The sequence below is a fragment of the Fukomys damarensis genome, unplaced genomic scaffold (assembly GCF_012274545.1).
Source record: "Fukomys damarensis isolate Sample0158 unplaced genomic scaffold, DMR_v1.0_HiC HiC_scaffold_23, whole genome shotgun sequence".
Taxonomy (NCBI): domain Eukaryota; kingdom Metazoa; phylum Chordata; class Mammalia; order Rodentia; family Bathyergidae; genus Fukomys; species Fukomys damarensis.
Window position 1 is genome coordinate 3440293 of NW_022900935.1, and position 18106 is coordinate 3458398.

The 18106-nt window shown below is 48.5% G+C and overlaps 1 protein-coding gene across 1 annotated transcript in view; it reads right to left on the reverse strand.

The window, feature by feature from the left end:
* Ubr4 (ubiquitin protein ligase E3 component n-recognin 4) overlaps nucleotides 1-18106 on the reverse strand; it is a 119920-nt gene that overhangs the window by 11165 nt on the left and 90649 nt on the right. The window contains exons 86-101 of the mRNA XM_033767472.1: nucleotides 17900-18041; nucleotides 17497-17578; nucleotides 17012-17185; nucleotides 14943-15064; nucleotides 13908-14105; nucleotides 13152-13232; nucleotides 11054-11141; nucleotides 10220-10347; nucleotides 9024-9131; nucleotides 8458-8577; nucleotides 7545-7735; nucleotides 6918-7091; nucleotides 6446-6545; nucleotides 2546-2764; nucleotides 1684-1797; nucleotides 235-377 (exon numbers count right to left, since the gene is read on the reverse strand). Coding sequence (XP_033623363.1) covers nucleotides 235-377; nucleotides 1684-1797; nucleotides 2546-2764; nucleotides 6446-6545; nucleotides 6918-7091; nucleotides 7545-7735; nucleotides 8458-8577; nucleotides 9024-9131; nucleotides 10220-10347; nucleotides 11054-11141; nucleotides 13152-13232; nucleotides 13908-14105; nucleotides 14943-15064; nucleotides 17012-17185; nucleotides 17497-17578; nucleotides 17900-18041 — 2184 coding nt within the window. The remainder of the gene's footprint in view (nucleotides 1-234; nucleotides 378-1683; nucleotides 1798-2545; nucleotides 2765-6445; nucleotides 6546-6917; nucleotides 7092-7544; nucleotides 7736-8457; nucleotides 8578-9023; nucleotides 9132-10219; nucleotides 10348-11053; nucleotides 11142-13151; nucleotides 13233-13907; nucleotides 14106-14942; nucleotides 15065-17011; nucleotides 17186-17496; nucleotides 17579-17899; nucleotides 18042-18106) is intronic.

Below are 18106 nucleotides of genomic sequence, written 5' to 3' on the forward strand. Positions count from 1 at the left end.
AAAAAAAAAAAAAAAAAGAATAGTTCATGGGCCTATGTGGTTTCAGGTAGAATACCCTGCCCCAGCCCCAAGACTGAGGAGCAGACTTAAAACCTCAGGGTTGGCATCCCACCCTCCGCCAGTCTGGACCTTGGGCGAGGCCCACTGCTCCCAGTAACAGAGCTGAAGCACATGAGAAAGGGGAGGTGCTGGGCAGCCGGCTGAAGGTGCTACCCTGCAAGAGCCCATGCCTACCTGACGGCAGCCAGGTGACAGTCATAGTGCACGATGTTGAAGTGGGACACGGTGCTGTACCCCTGCTGTTTCCGGGGCTTATTCTCCATCTCCTCCAAGGCCACCCGCTTAGTGAAAGTATAAATGCCCAGCACCTTCGTAGGCTGCAAAGACAACGTGAAAAGGAGCAGTGATGAGGAGAAATCCCGTCTCAGGCTGTGTGCGCCACAGCGGAGCAGGGAGGCCTGAGTATCTCCTTTCCCAGGTGATGCCTGGGATTCAAGTGACTTTAAGAAGGGAATTGCTTGGGAAACTGGGTACCCTGGTTTGATCAGGAATGGCTCCCCCAAAACTCACATTAAGGCTCCATTCCTCAGGGCAGTGCTGAAAGGTGCTGGGACCTTTAAGAGGTAATTAGGTCAGGGGGGCTTCACCTCGTTGAAGGGATTAACGCAGTTCTCTTAAGAGAAGTGTGTGAACTGAGCCTAGCACCTCTCCCGGCCATACCCTGCATACCCGCCTCTCCTCCACACACACCTATTGCCCTTCTGCCATGAGGTCCTTACCAGAAACCTGGCTGATTTCAGTAGCATGCACACGGACTTCCAGAACTGTGAGCTCAATAAACCTTTGCTTTATAAATTACTCAGTCTCATGCATTTTGCTATAGCAAGAGAAAACGGTCCAAGAGGTGGTGATAGTTGGTACTTGAGCACAGCCCAGTGAAAGGGGTTTGGGAGCAGCCAACAGGAGAGCTTGTGTAGACAGAGGCAGAGACACAAGCCCAGCCACCCTCCCTCTCTCTGTACTTCATCCATCTAGAAATGCAGAACACAGTGCCTTCTCAAAACATCACTTGCTTCTTTAAAGCTGCCAGGCGTGAGAAGGCTGCATTACAGCAGGACCAAAAGGGCTATTCCCCCTCTTCCACAGCCTGGGTGCGAGAACTGACTGTGAGCTGGACAGGAAGGGGCCATCTTCCAGGGCTTTGGTGGAGCAAGCAGGTCACCTGCCACTCTACTCCTTTCAGTGTAATCTAGCCTGGACTCTGAACTTCCCATTCATAGAGAATGGAAGGGGGTGGTGTTCTGAACACCCAGGTCTGGAGGCAAGATAGTGTTACCTGGAAATCTGGCTTCTCAAGTGCTCTTTGTTATCTTAACCACAGACTGGGACCTTTTATAGGTTTAAAGATACAACGACCCAGTTTCCATAAAGGTCTGAGAACAAGTCCTAGCTCCACCCCAAGGAATGCAGTGGGTGGCTCCTGTCCAGGATGACGATGGTATTCCCGAGTCTTTCCTACCTATAAAAGGGGGCATCTGGTCCTGTCAGTGTCCTAAGACATAAGTCTTGACTCCTGCCTATCTAAGAACAAGTGGCCTGAAGGAGAGGTGTTCCCGATAAACAGGACCAAACCAAGCCATCAAAGCCTACAGCCCAGGACCAATGGCTGCTCGGCAGCCATACCTGAAACTTGTACCCCTCCCTGCAGATGCAGCACGTGAGGCCCGGCTCCTCGATCAGCTCTTCCATCTGCTTCAGGAGTGCCGTCTTGGTTACCACCTGGCCCTTTTCGTTTGTCTGTGGGAGAAGCCAGGCAGTGTCAGAGGGAATTCCCACACCCACTCCCAGGCTAGCTTGGGGTCACCCAGGAACACGCACCAAGGTCTGTCACACAGAGAGGAAAGCCTTTCAGTTGTCCACTAGTGAGGGGAGAGGCCCAAATTCTTCTACTATCCTCCCCTTCCGACAGGAACCACTGAAGCAGAGGTAACCACCCAGTGGGAAACTGGCACATTACCACGTGCCACCAAAAAGGCCCCCTTTCTTTGTGCCAGTGATACCAGGTCTCAGCCAGGAAGGGCTGCTACATTCTGACTCAGGTGCTGTCCCCATGTGAGTGTCAGACTGCGCACAATGACAAGCCTCCAGCGGGGCTACTGCTTCCTTCTAGACAAGGAGACACACAGAGCCCTTTGTGCCAAACAGGCCCTGTTCACAGTCCTGCTGACCACTTACGGTGCTAGCTATGTGCCTCGGCCTATTTACTTTACTTTTCAGTCTGTTTCTTCATCTAAAAAATGAAGAGTAAGGTGCTCCAGCACAGTACCTAGTACACAACAAGCCCCCCATACATGAAGAGTATTCTCTTCATTTTTATTATTTTGGTAAACTTGCTAAGTTACTTAATCCTGAGTCCCATCTGTATAGCAGAACAATGGCCGTTACATCTCTTGAGGGTGCCCAGCACCCCTAGCCCTGCCCCTCTCTCTTGTCCTGAAGCACAGCAGCCTGGCCCAAGGCCATCTCCTCACAGAACTGGCCTTACCGTCATGCCCAGGGTGCCCAGAGCCTTCTGCCTCATTGCCATGGCCATGCGCTTCTTCTCAGCCCGTGTCTCTCTGCGGGCTGCATCAATTTTCTTATTTACATCAGGATGTTCCCGCAGTGCCTCCAGGAGGTTCTCTGCCAGAGTTCCAATGCCCTCATCGCTGGACACCTGCTCCAGTTTATGCAGGTTTGTGATGGAGTCTGTTCCGATCAGAACCTGCCAAGAGAGACCAGAGATTCACGCGTCCAACTATGTAGATAAGCCTTCTTCTTGGGAGCTCACAGATTTATAAAATCAAGTAACGTGCACGGTCTTAAACACCTGCCCAGCTGCCCTGAGATCCTTTGATTCTACACTGCAAGAGACACAGGCAAATGGAAGGTGTCCCTCTGTCACTGACCTCTGACTAGCTACTACTCTTTAGCTCTGGCATCCCCATGTACAAAACTGGGGATAAAACCAGGGTTGCTGTAAAGATTAAAAATTAGGTAACATGCAAAGATTCAACACAGTGAAGGGACCAACAGAAGACAGTCCACCCGGTAAGAGCAGCAGCATCTCCCAGGCAGAACAGGCCTTGATGCTCACAAGAGACTGTCCTAACTCTTTATCTGGGGCCTTTGGGCCACCAAAAGTGGGGGCAGTTTTCTCAACCTAGGGATACCAGAGGCACAACTACTACACATGGGAGTGGAGATAAGAAAACACTTTTATTTGGGGTTTCTTTTTTTCTTTTTTTTTTTTTTTTTGGTACCTGGGATGGAACTCAGGTTCTTGTGCTTGCGAGGCAGGCGGCGGAACCACTGAGCTAAATCCCTGGCCCAAGAAAATACTTTTAAACACAGATTATCAACGCCTGTGCTCAAGAAGGTTGAAACCACCACACTAAGGCCCACTGCTATTGGGAGGAGTGGGAAAGTCAGAACCCAAAGGCAGGTGCGGTCTGCAAGAGCCTTCCGGCTGAGCTCACCAGGCAGCACCCCACATCAATGAAATCCCCACACCCCTGCCACAAGCAAATTGATGGCAATTATTATATATTTGACAATAAAGTGAAAATAACAAAGCCAACTTGCAATGTGAATGCTCAGCAGTCAACTCAGATCATTTATTAGCTTGTAAATCCATTCTCACCACAGGAACACTTTAATTTTGTACCTCAGCAAAACCACATGTTAACTCATGTCTCACGCTCCCAAATGCTAAGCATGCACTTCAAATCTACAGAACTTCCCCACAGCACCGCAGACCTCCTGGGCATCTGGTGTGCAGTGTGAAGCGGTGTAGGTGCTTCCCTCACTGAGCTCATGTTCCAGCTGGGCAGGCGGACCACGCATCCGCAGCACATGCTAACAAGCTCTCCTCCCGTGAACTTCTGTGCCCTCCGCTCCCTTCAGGGGCGGCGCCATGCCCCTCATCACCCAAACCAGACAAGCAGCCTTCTTGTTTATCTACCTTCTTCGTTCTCTGTGTGCAATCCCCAAACCCTGTTTACTTTATCTCCCAGATCTCCGCTGAGTCTGTTCCCCAACCAGCCCAAGCTGCCACGTCATCCACCTCGATCACGATAAAGGCCACTCTGTCTCCCCTCCGGTCTCAGCTCTCTCCGATCTCTTCTCTGGGCTGCGGCGGGAGAACACCCGCGCTCCTCTCCAGGGCAAGTACACTCTGGACCCATCGTCAGCTCCACACCTTGCCTCCCACCCACGTCTGCTTCTGATTCTTGGATGGCTTCAACCTCTCTTCTCCAAGTCTCTGCAGGCAGCAAACCCTCCTCTCACAAGTCCAGCCCTCCTGTGCCCCTTCCATGCTGCCTCTGTCTTGCTCCTTAATCGTTCCACTGTGCTGACTCCATCTTGCGACCGACAGTGAGCTCCTAGCAGACACAGACTGGCTCAGCACCATCTCCTCAGCCCAGCTCTCAGTACCAGACACAAAGGCGCTCCACGAATGTGCTGGAACAAAAGCGAATGGCCAAAGGGTGCGCATCTAATTAGATAAACCTTATTCCAGAGAAAGCCATTCCATTTAGTAAGCAGTCAGCTGACTTGAGTTCGAAGTGTCTGCGCTGCCTCTGACCAAAGCACAGCTCTCCTTGATTTATTCCTATACGAAACAAGACTGTGGAAAGCAATGTATGTGAAGACTCTTACTATGAAAACTTATCTCCACTAAGGTATGCTAATTACGGCTATCTACTGAATCGAACAGAAGTTCATAACAACACAGACTTGAGTAAGACAACTGGAAGACTGAGACACCGTCTCGCTATGTAGTTCAGACTGGCCTTGAACTCATAGTGATTCTCCTGCCTCAGCCTCTTGAGGGCCACCACGCCCAACTGGAAGAATCTTTACTATCTTCATTACCACATTTTTGGAGCAAATTATCAGAACAGATAAGCAAGCGAAAAGGCTACATTCCACGTAGAATGTTATACAGGAAAAACCCCAACCTTAAAAACTCAAAATTCAGTTTTAAAAACATTAAACAATCCACTCAGAAAATGGGCAAAAGACATGAACAGACAACTCACTGCAGGAGAGACACAGATGACACACATGACAAGATGTCAACACCATTAGCCACTAGGGAAAAACAAGTGAAAAACACAGTGAGATGTCACTGCACACCTTCCAGGGCAGCTCCAAATTAAAATTAAAGACAGCCCCCAATGCTGGCAGAGACGCAGAGAAACTGGGTCACCCAAACATCGCTGCTGGGAATGGAAAATGGTGCAGCCACCCCAGAAAACCATTTGGCAGCTGATTATAAAATAAAACGTGCAACTATTATACAACTGAGCAATTCCTCTCTCAGGTTTATCCTGGAAAATAAACACTTACATTCACTCAAAAACCTGCATTTCACTGTTCATAGCCTCTTTATTAAGTAACAGCCCCAAACCCGAAGCAATCCAGTTGTCCTTAATGGGTAGGTAAACAGACTGGGCTTTGTCCCTACCACAGGACATCACTAAGCAATAAAAAGGAACACACTATTGCTACATGGAAGGACCCGGATGAATCTCTGCAAAACTATGCTGACAAAAGCCAATTCTGAAAGACGACATGGTGTACAATTCCATCTATACAACGTTTTTGAAATGACAACATCTAGCAATGGAGACCAGATCAGTCAGGGGTTCATGACCGCAGCACAGGGCACACAGATTTGGCTGCAAAAGGGCAAGAAGAGTGATCCTTGTGGTGACAAAACTGTCCTGCATCTTGACTATAACAATGTCAACATTGGTTGTGATATGTGCCATGGTTTGGCGAGCTGTTACCACTGGGGGAGACTGGGTCAAGGATACAAATGATTTTCTCCGTATTATCAACAACTGAATATGAATCTATAATTACATGAAATAATCTAGCCCTGGTCACCAGTCCGGGGCCAGTTGGGACCTGTGACAGTCAGTAGACCTCTCCAGTAGGGAGAGATCAGGATTGAGCTGCAGAGTGGAAGGGGCGACACCCCCTGGGCACATTTTTCAGCTATTCTCAGGCAAAAGAAAACGGTGGCAATGGTACTATAAATGTCCAAGGACTGGCCAGAAACTCAAACTGTTTTGTAGTCTGGTCCACCACACCCTCACAGTTCAACTGCTGCATGGAAGAACCATGAGATAATGCAGCTCTGCTTAAGACTGAGCAGACGGAATCACAGATGTCATTTACTCCCCTCTGAACACAAACACAGAGAAGAGCTACATGACTCCTCGGAGTGTGAGTTCCTTCTGCTCAGGTATCACACAGTGGGGCGAGTTCCACCTCAAGGTGAAGCAGGTGGCTCCATCTGCTCAGTCCCCGGTGGGCAGAAGGGAATGTGTGACTCCCTCCGATTACATGTCCTGTCTTCAGCAGAGGGCCCAAATGCATGCTAGCTCCTCACCTGAGTGGCAGGGTGCTGGATGGCCAGACCCCAAAGAAGCCGCAAGATAAATGGCAGGGCTGGGCGAGACAAAAACTTTTTCCAGATGTCAGCATCCAAACTGCAAAACCAAGGGAGACAGGGATATTAGCAGGACCTGGAAGCCAGTCAATGATTCCGGCTCATCAAAACTGCCCATGGTTACTTAAATGTGGCCCTCCAAGAGGGCTGTAAAGAACCACCTCAGCTGAGAAGCCAGACAGAAATGAGTACTCTGGGCAGACACCAGAAAGCTGCCATCCTTTCTCCACAGCTAAAAAGGCTCTTCAGGCAGTGAGCAGCCACCCTGACAGTTTCCAGAAGAGGCAGGTCCCAAAGAGGGCAAAGAGCCAGTAATTTACTCCCAGGCACACACACAGCCCGGCACCACGGTGAGGATGGAGCAGGCGGAGGGACAGAGGGGTGCGCCAAGCGCTGAGGGAGGGACCCTCACTTCTTGGCACTGGGGATGTGCTTCTTCATGTAGTCAAGTGCGTTCTGGGTGATCCCCTTCTGGAGGATCAGATCCTTCAGCTGATGCCCGTTGCTGTTGTTCTTTATGCCTGCTGCTATTTTGCAGAAGCAGTCCAGGAAGACTTTGTCATCACCACTGTGATCTTCATCATACCTAGGAGAGAGGACAGAATCTGAAGGTGTAAAGACAGAACGAAAACCCATCACAACGTCTTCTTCATTAACAACTGTCACCTACTGGACTTAGTCTAAACTCCGACTGCATCATAAAAGACCTGTGGCCTGGCTCCTGCCACTCTCCCTGTTGCCACTTATGTGCCTACATTCACGCCGCTCTTTTGCAGTTTCAGGCTTCTGGGTATGTGGCTCCCTCTACCTTGTCATACCCATCCCCAGCCCACCAACCATTTCACCGCCTGTCTGGCCAGTTGGTACTTAACATAATATATTTCAGTCACCGCCTCCCCCACTAGATGGAGCCCTCTGTCAGCCAGAACAGGGACACAGAACTCCAGAAGTTTGGGGATTTCTTCCTTAGCCTTCCACAGACCTAGTTCAGGGTTTCTGGGGGGACTCTCACTTAGCCATTGGAAGCCCCGCCACGTACTTATCAAAGTTGCAGTATGGTTTGAACCGCTCCACCAGGATCTGCATTTTCTCCACTTCTCCAAAGGAGAGGTATGGGATGATGCGAAGCAGGCCCTGGAGGACACTGGGGTTGGAGCGGACAAAGGTACTATTGATCTGGTCCAAGAGCATCACAAGCTGATCCTTGTCACCCGTCAGGAGCAGGTTGCCCTGAAACACAGAAGAGGGCAGAGGTCAGGACTGTGGCGGTAGCCAAGAGCTGACCCCAGAGGTCATCCATTCCCACCAGACACTGAACTGTTCTCAACACCTCCCGGGCAATAATAAACAGGACGTACTGTACTTCATGAGGTAGTGTCTAAGTTTCAATGATGGCATTCTTCACAGTCTTAGGAGGTCAACAAATACACCAATCCAATCTCCCCTAACCCCAAGAATGCAAACTGCTGGACAAGTCACCTGGGCCTACCTCCAGCCAAATCACCAGCCACAGTAAGAATGGAGGAAGTCACAAGTACAGAAAGTGGAGAGAAAACAAACTGGAGGTTGGAGAGCTGGGTTCTGGACCTGACTCCACCAGCTACACATTGTGTAAGACACTGAACAGCTCACCTCACCTCTCAGGGCGTGGCGTTTCCTCGCCTGTGAAAGGAAGGACTGAACAAAGGCTCCTCTCTAACAGCCAGGACATGCCTGATTTCGTCAGTGGGCAGCTTCAGAGCGAAAGAACATCCTTAGCAGTTCTGTTCCCTAAGCCCAAAGATTTCAGGCTCCAATGCAATGAGGTCATTAGTTAAGTGTTGCCCTACCTCTGAACTGAGCAGATTCTGTCATTCTGGGTTGAGCTCAGCTAGATACCAACAAGCCAACCACTGGCACAGACACAGCGCAGCCTCCCAGTGTCCGCAGGGGTGGAACTGGGTCCTACTCACCTTGTCCTCACTCAGGGGTTCAGCGTTGGACTCGTCCAGAATGATCTCCATGATGCTAAGCACTTGCTCGGCCACAGCCGCACCCCCACTGTCCTTGCTTTCTTGCTCAGCTACCAGGGCCTGCGAGACCAGACCAGACGCTGTGAGGATCTCACCACAACCACTCACTGCTAAGGCACTTGCTGCCCTGTGTTCTTACTTCCCGCAGAATATGTGCGGGAGCATGTGCGCGTGTTCTCAGAGGGAGACAAGCGGGTGGATGTTTTTAAAGATGGTGAAAACATGAGATTACAGGCCTCCGCCTTGGCTGGCCCAAGCAAAGAGAGAGGCACTATTTTCTGACTGCTGTGGAATCTGGGCTGTTTCTGGGACTACGTTCCTCTCATCTCTGATCTCAACCAGGAAAGGGACAAGGAAACGAGGATGCCACGGCAGCAGCAAGGGCATGAGTTAGGAGAGGGCCAGGAGAGGCCGTAAGTCCACTTCACCCAGGTCTAGAGCTGACACGTCTGCCTACCCAGGACCACAGAGGCTCCCCTTCACCATCTGCAGCCCACACACGTTACCAAGTTCAGAGTCCCCAGCATGACGTTCAAAGTGTTCATTTCCAGCTTGACCAGCTGCTGCCGGTTGACTTTCACCTTCACACAGTAACTGAACAATTTCAGCAGCACCTGACAAGAGAAGCCATTCAAAACCCATGAGACCGGCTGGGCATGGGGGCGCACACCTGTCATCCCAGCACTCGGGAGGCTGAGGCAGGAGGATCACTGTGAGTTTGAGACCAGCCTGGGCTACAAAGTGAGTTCCTGGTCAGTCTCAACTACATAGTGAGACCCTGTCTCAGAAAACAAACAAAAAAAACCAAAAACAAAACCCATGAGACCATCTGTGAGTGAAGGATGTGAGGACCAGCAAAAAAACGATGTCTAAGAGGGGTCGAGCAACAATGCAGTGGGCAGTGGGGGAAGTGATCCTTCAGGGGCATGTCAGGTGGCTGGGCTCTAACAGCCAACTGGCGTTTTCAATGGCACTATTCTCCACAGCTCAGCCCCGGGAGCTGGGTACATCTCCATCACCCCTGGCAGGGACACTGGTTTTGTTTTCTTTTGTGGTACCAGGGACCGAACTCAGGACCCTGTGCTTCCAAGGCAGGTGTGGCACTACTGAGGTAAATCCCCGGCCCTAGGGACACTAGCTTCTAATGGGGTAGGTGATGGTCCACTATCTGAACTAATGGTAAACAGAACGACCCTAAAACCTGTGATGTGGGGAAGTGCAGAACCAGAAACGATGTATCCATCCTCATGTATCCTGGTGACAACAGTACTAAAATATGTGCGGGGCCTCTGGAATCCTCTAATTCTGACTACTGAGATAGGTGGATGAAACCCCAAGCAATTCCTACAATATGAGAAGTGAGTTACAATACAAAATCCATTTAAAAAGCAAGCATAAAAACTAATGATTGACACGAACGCAAATGTTTGATGAAAGACAATCAGACATCAGCTCCACAGTTGAGTAAAGAGGTACCAGAGAAGGCTGCCACACACTGGCTTTCCAGGGGAGTGGGCTGGGGGACACGAGGTGGGGCTAAGATGCAGAGAGTTTAGGAAACTGCCAGGTCCTTCCCTATTTACACTGGTCCACAGCACCATGCTGCCCTCTAGGGTTAAGTGGCACAATGGCCACAGCTTGGTGCCACAGGGGCCTCACCAAGTGCAGAAAGGCTGTATCCCACCTTACTTCCAAAACTCACCGTGAGAAGGTGGCGTCCCTGCTTGAAGTCTCTGATCCCTGCCAGTCTGTGAAGCATGCATTCCAGGCCACCACACTGGGCCATCACCCCAGCCATCTTATACACTTCTTCTTCATCCTCTTCTTCATCTGGGGGAGAAGGGAGGCCAAGAGGAACAGAGGGAGGCGAAGACGGGAATAAAATAGAGTGCCCCGAATGTAACAGACAGCTCTCTTTATGCTGAGAGCTGATGGCCCCTTTCCCTGTCACCAATAACGATGCAGCCAAGGTGTGGGGTTGTGGCTCAGGGGTAGAAGGACATGCCTAACGTAGGAGAGGTTCTGGGTTCAACCCTGAGCACCACATTAAAAAAAAAAAAAGCTGGGCCAGGGATTTAGCGCAGTGGTGCTGCCTGCCTCGCAAGCGCAAGGTCCTGAGTTTGATCCTTGATACCACCATAACTAACTAACTAACTAAATAAATAAATGCCAATAAAAGGGGTCAACAACGGACACTAAATTACACAAGCTCATTTCCAACAGCAGATTTTCTTAATGTTTAGGTCAATTAAAATTATTTACTCAAACAGGAAAATATAAGCACCTACTACTGCCAATAGAAAATAAAGATATTAAGCTAAAAATAAATCTGAATTGAAACTTAGTGGAGCTAATTGCACTTTTCCCCTAAAAGCTTGTTTCCAACCCTGAGAGGTAGCTGCACCAGGCCACTGATGCCTATATTCTTCCTCTGTCGAGGCAGACTCGAGAGCCTGAGCTAGAGCACAGGATGTGACTGCTCACGCGTCCCAAAGCCCAAGCCCAGTGTGCAGTGCTGTCTGTGTAAGGACTGTACCTGTGGTGGAGTCCAGGGACTCTATGAACTCCTCAGTAGCATCACCCAGCAGGCCGCGCATTCGATAAACAATCCTCATGGGCTCTCCCTGAGCAGAGAAAGTTGGAGAAAGGTACTTATAAACAAGTTCAGAGAAAATGCAAAGGACTCAATACTTGGTCTCACTTCATGCTTCAGCAACATGAAGAGCCTCTATTTTTCTATGAGCTCTGAACCGTATCTTCCAGATTGCAAATGTACTGAAATCCCTTTAGGAGAAAGGAGGCGTGTCCACTACAGGCTGAGCATCACACGAAACACCTTTCAGACAGCACCCATGGCCTGACGTTAATGGTTAGAAACAAACCCCTCGAGAGTCCCCAGTGGCAGCTACTGCACTAGGCAGTCTGGCATGGTGTCAGTATTGGTTTAGAGATGATAAGCAGAAGCTTCGAGTCACACCCTGGGAATTAAACAGAAAGTGGGTACCACCCCAGTGCCAGTCACCAGCCTCCAAGCCAATGCAAGGCTCCAGGAGGAGCCTGAAAGGAGAGAGCCCATCAGAGATGCTACATCCAAACACGGGAAACCCAGCGGAAGGTGCTGAGAGAGAACAGCCACAGACAAAGACGTAAACATGAGAAAGTGGCTAGAGACAAGCTGTGTATCGGGGAAAAGGAGGCAAAGTTGGAACAGAGAATTCAAAGCCCAGATAAAAAGCTACCACAGGTAGTTGTAATCCCAGCACTCTGAGGCTGAGGCGGGAGGAACCCAAGTTCTATCCAAATCTGGGCAGCTTAGTAAGGGCTTATCTCAAAATAGACGGACACACAGATGGGACTGGTAGGCAGCTCAGTGTGAAGGGCCTTGGTTCAATCCCTAGCACTGTACCAAAAACAAAACACAAACCACCACAAACTCTAGACTTTGTCAGAACCCCTCAGTGGTTTAAACACACTAATATAAGGAGCAAATGATTTTCAACTTCTTTTTTTTTTTTAAGTACTGGGGATTGAACTCAGGTCCTTGTGCTTGTGAGGCAGGTGGCGGAACTACTGAGCTAAATCCCTGGCCTGATTTTCAACTTCTATCTTGCTCTGTGACTCAAAGGGGAGACGGCCACATGTATTCTTTGGTTCACTACCACTGTTTACAAGGATGCCCTGATACGCTTGGTCTTAATTTTTTTCTGCGCACCCAGGATTAAAGCTATATAAATCTATTTAGAGGCTCACACATCAACATGTCAGTAGCAAGATGCAATGGCTGGGACAGTCTTCTGCATATCCCTCCGGCAACAGAGTAACAGGGAACAGGATTCCCAGCACAATGGAGGACAAACACAAAGAAGAGAAGCAAAATATACAGGAAAAATTGAAGGCCAAAACGTGCAAACAGTGTAATGCCAAAATATTTCCTTAAACTCCACAGAAATATCTGGGGACTAAGTATAAAACATTTGCTATACTTCACTGGCATGCTGGTTTGTTGTAATTAAATTACGTATTTTATTGTTACTAAAGACCTCCCCCCAATGGAAAAGAAAGGGAAAGGAATGGGAACAGAGGAAAATGCAGAAGAAAAGGTCACAAGGAGAGAGGCACTAAGAAACTCCTCCTCCATACTGCCTGAATAATTCCCCAAGCAGGAGAACAGGATGCTGTTCCTACCACAGCTGGGCTGAAAACATTCTGATAAATGAGTGCGCCCACAGGAGCTCAGACCGCATCTCAGGCATTCCCATCACAGCACATGCTCAGAAACAACTGCCTGGCCTCAGATCCTGAGGTTTGAGAACTTGTACAGATCAGTCTATGCTCTGCACAGACAGCAAACACCTCATGCTTTCTTTTTGTTTTTGGTACAGGGGACAGAACTTGGGACCTTGTGCTTGCGAGGCAGGCAGTGGCACCACTGAGTTAAATCCCCAGCCCCTCATGTTTTCTTGAAGCTCTTTGATCTTCGCAAGGCACCTCCAAAGGTGGACAGGATGAGTGATGCTCTCTCTACATGACCTAGACCCTGCCGGGTAAGTGATGAACAGTGGTTCCTCCCAGTGCAAGTCTACATAAGTCAGAAAAGGAAATCCACACCCCAAAGCAAAGAAACAAGCACATACCTCATTTGTGGTACACCAGACCTTCTTGTAAACCTCGGCCACAGGAAGGTCCAAACTAATGATTTTGTTGTTCACTAGGAGCTGAAGAGAAAAGCAGATGAAGCTATTATTCCAAATAATTGTAAGAGGCAAGTTTCAAGATCAAAGGACACTTTATGCAGTGGTTCATAATTTTTGTGAGTCACAGACCTCTCTGTCATTAAACAGACGCATACATGTGCACAATACAGCATTCTGTGCACATTTTCAGGGACAAATGCCCTTAACCCAACCAAGGACTCTAACTTAGAAAACCCTGCCAAGGACCTCCTACCTTGAGCCCATTTCAGACTTAGCGTCAGAAAGGTAAGTTTTTCTTATTCACCCAATGAGCATGGTAACACTAGACTCCAGAGGTTGTCTGCCAGAAGGGATCAAACACAGAGCCATAAACCTGGACAGAAGCTAAAATGCCAAGACTCTGAGAGCTTTATTGATCTGAAAATCTCTGCCAGAAGCAACAATAATAAAAATCAGTCTGTCTTGACCACAAACAGCCATTAACCAGTTGTTTAATCCACGCCAGGCAATGGGCAGAGTCCTTCACAGGTAATTAACCTTAATACCAGGCAAGGCAAGAAGGCAGGAATCATTACCCCGATTTATAGATAAGGAGGCTGAAGCAAACTACCTGCCCAGAGTTAATTAGCTACTAAGGAGAAGCCCCTGGATTTGATCCCAGCCCACGTTCCCCAGCAGACAGCCTTATGTCATTACCTCCATCCCGCTGTCATCCTCTAGAAGAGCCACCAAGTCACAGTCCTGGCAAATCTTGTTTTTTATATCCCTCATAAGTGGCCCGATGCCTGGCTCATTGCTGCTGTATGGGTTCCCAGGCATCCGGCCCTGTAAGAAGTCTTCTTGTTGGGGATCCTTCTCCAGGGTCACAAAGAACTCAGTGACTTCATTCTCCTCCTGTAGGACAGAGAGAAGGACGTATCAAAGAGGATGGCAGGCAGAGACTGACATCATGCTACCTTGTTCCACAGGTACTCTTGAGAGGAACATGCCAAATGCGCCAAGCCCTTCCATTTAAAGAGATAAAGGACAGGAAGGTCGGAGATCTTTCGAAATAACCAAATAATCTAAGCAGGCTTAACTGTCAAGCATCTCCTCCGTGGACTGGGAAAGAAAGCCTAACACAACGAGCAGATGAAGAGTGACATATGCTCGTCTTGTGTAATCCTCATTTGTGACCAGATGACTGCCACTCATGACCTGAAGTTGAGGTAGGTTTTACTCTATGACATAACCCAGGGGGAAGTCCAACCCGATGATCGCTCATTGGTAACTGAAGATACAGGGATCTTCCATTCCTCCTCAACAGCAAGAAGAGATTCTCTGGATCATACTATGCTTGCATACAGCTCAGGCAGGAGGAAAAAAGACATATACACTGCATGCATACACAAAATGGGGAGTGGGGGCAGTGAGAGGCATGAATGTCTTCACACTGTAGCTCAAAACTGCATCTCCTGCAATGGGCTGGGCTGATGAGCAATGAGAGAAGTTGGCAATGGGAGGTCAGACCTAGCTTTAAAACAAAAGATTAATCATGACCTTGAATCTAAGAAATAAGACCCAGCAAGATCCCATCATTAGGAACAGCAAAAATTATGAGGTTGCTTTTGTTTCACACAGTGGACCTTCCTTAAGTGCGGACTGAAAGATCACAGCTGGTACGATTCCCCATGACTACAAAGAATCCTCAAGAGGGCTTTGGCAAACCCGTGGGAGCGCCTCACTGCTTACGGGATAAATGATGCTGCAGAGCCTCTCAAAGATGAACACAGGAGTCCGGTAGTCATCCAGATTGTAGCGCTTAGCTGTCTCGATGCACACGGCCATGAAAGCCTTGGTTTCTGATTCTGTACCTGCCAGAAATCAAAGAGGCCAAGTTACCTACAGAAGAACTTCACTCCCATAAATCTAAATGAGATTTTTCAAGGAAGTGTGACCACTGAAATGTTCTGTGTGCTAAGTCTTTAAATGTTCTCCGTGGCAAAATCAACAGTTCACTCGGGAAGCAGAGGCCACTTGACTTTCCACTCAGGCCACATTCTATCACAGATTCTCCATCCCCACATCAGCATAAGGCACCGTGCTCAGCTGTGTGTCTGGCTCTCTCGAGACACAAGCTCCTTAAGGAGAGAGACTATGCTTACTCAAGTTGGTATCCTCTTCCCAAAACAAGCTCTCAGAAAAATGTCGAATAACGCTAGTTATAGTCCAGTCAAATAAAAAAGGAGTTACAGTTTGAAGCTTCTGTCTAAAAACCACGCAGACTGCCCTCTACAATCTAAGAGACAACTTCAAGTCACGTGATGGGAGAATTTGGGTCTTTAAGAAGGTGGCACAAATGATGAAAATGGCACCAGGACTTGCATTTGGGCAACAGAGCAAACAGGGTCCCCGGATCTCCTCCCCACTTCCACCACTTACAAACAATTTAAAGTGCTGAATAAAATGTGTAAGCAGATTGCTACACTAGTGAGGAATTAAAAACCAAAATCATAGGGAGATAAGTGAAACACTCAAGTAGTTTTTGCTTTGAGCTTGGGTTTCCACAACTACCAGCTTCTGAGAGCTGGCTATAAGGCCCTGAGTCTGACAAAGTAGAGTCTAGCAGGAGCCACCCTCCACAGTGTGTGCGCACATACTTTCTTTCTCTCTCTCCCGCCATCCCAAAAGAGCTGCCCTCTTGGTGGAAAGGTCACCAGAAATAACAGTCCCTTACACCCAACCAAATAACGGAGAGCAAGCACTTTGTCTTTGCTTAAAACATAGCATCGAGTAGGGGGACAACCTCTGGACTGACAGAAAGCTCTCCATCCTCAGAGGCTTATGGCTCAAACCTCACACTGCTTAGGAAGTCTGACCCTCAGAACTTTACCGACGGCAGCCCTGGGATGCCACAGAGAAGCAGTGACAAGCTGTCTTTGGAGAAACCCACCTTTGAGCAGTTTCTAAAGAACATTCACAATAAGCCTCAGAAATAAGGCCACACTAAAAAAAATCGTAAGATACAAGATAACGTAAGGTGCCATACAAGAACCTATACAACAAACAGCCAGATCAGATTCCTAAATGAGCCAGGTGTGGTGGTATATGCCTGTATCTCAGCACTCTGGGAGGCTGAGGCAGAGGATGGAAAATTCAAGTCAAGCCTCAGCAAGAGATGACTTAGCAAGACCCTGTCTCAAAAATTCAACCACCAACAAACAAAAAAGTAAAAAGGCCTGGGGATGTAGTACACTGAGAAGGACCTGAGTTCAATCCCCAGTAATGAATGAACATTTACCCCCCCAAATTGTAGACCTAACAAACACAAACACATTTAAATGCTTAAAGACTACAAAAGGGGTGGGGAATGTAAATAAAAAGCATAGACTACAAAATCTAGAACTACAAGCAGTCAATGGTAGATTATACAGATTATACACAATGAAGAAAATAAGAAGGAAGTGAATAAATTAACCAAACTGCAGCACAAGTAAAACTACAAGATGAACACTATGAAAGAGAAGAAAGATGAAAGAGTAGGAATGGAGTTCCACGAAGAAAAGAGAAGACAACAGAACAGAGGCAATTTAAGTCAATGGCTGAGAATTTTCCAGACTAAGAAAGACCCCAATCTGAGAGACCCTGACCCTTTCTGCTCTGAGTTGAACACTTAAGTCCAAATGGACTGAGCCCGACTCTAGGATTCTGAACTCCAAGATGCACTGCTCTTGAGAGGTAGGTTTCTTTCCCTGAGTACACGGAGCTGTTCATCTCCCCTCCAATCCAGAAGGAGCCTGTGGGCATGGGCTCCAGGCTACCTGTAGTCATGTCCTCCAGCATCTCCAGCAGCATGTCCTGTGTCTCATCGATCAGCTTGGTCCTCTGCACCACCAACTTCCGCAAGCACAGGTATCCATTCAGCACAGTACCTACCAAGCGACTTTTAAAGTGCCTTTTGATGGATTCCACCTCAACAAAGGAGGACAGAAGGCCTGTGGGGACAAGAGTAAGTTACTGCAAGCATTCTGGATGAGAATATAAGCCAGGGAAGGTCGGTGTCATCGAAAGAGTATGAGCATACTCTATTGCACATGGCACAGAGCAGGTGCTCAACAAGTCAAGCTGGTGTGCGGTGAACAGGAGCTCTAAATGCAAACCTATCAATGAGGAGACAAATACAGAACTTAAATCTGCACTACAGTCACCACACAAAGGAAGGGTCCACCCAGCACCTGGAAACTAAGGGTCATTCCTTAAAATACATCCAGGATGTTCTAACAGAAGGGCTGGCGGTTTTCTCTACCTGTGAGACTCTTGAGGGCATAGCCCTGCTGCAGATCCGTGCTCAGGGTAGCCTCTTCCAGGGCCAACAAACGGGCTATTTCCTAAACAGGATAACAAGCACAGTGTGACAGCACTGCCAATGGTCCCAGTCACCTCGGAAGCTTGCAGCACCAACAAACGGCATTCAGTCACATCTGCTTTTTCTAATCCTGTGGAACTCCCTTCCAAGGAGCAACGACAGCTGTGCTGCTAAGGGGCTGTCTAAAACCTAGAAATAGCCTAAATGCTCCCAACGGACTATTACAGCTACATGACAAATACAACAGTCTTAAAAATAAAATTCTGAACTACCACTTCTCAGCAAAAAAGAACTCTGCAAAGTGCATGTTACAACACAGGAAGAAGAATGAGAAGGAGAATACCTTCGTGATGAGGTTGCCCACATAGGGCAGGACGCCCCGAGCTGCCAGGTAGACCTTCCAGTGTGGCGAAGTGATGAGCTTTTGGTAGAGAGCCAGGTACTCAGCAGCACACTCCCCAGCTATGCTCAGCTCGTCCAGGTAACTGCCACGGAGAGACAGGGGACCGCTGGCGAGGCCTACCAGTTCACCAGTCCCACGAGTCCGACA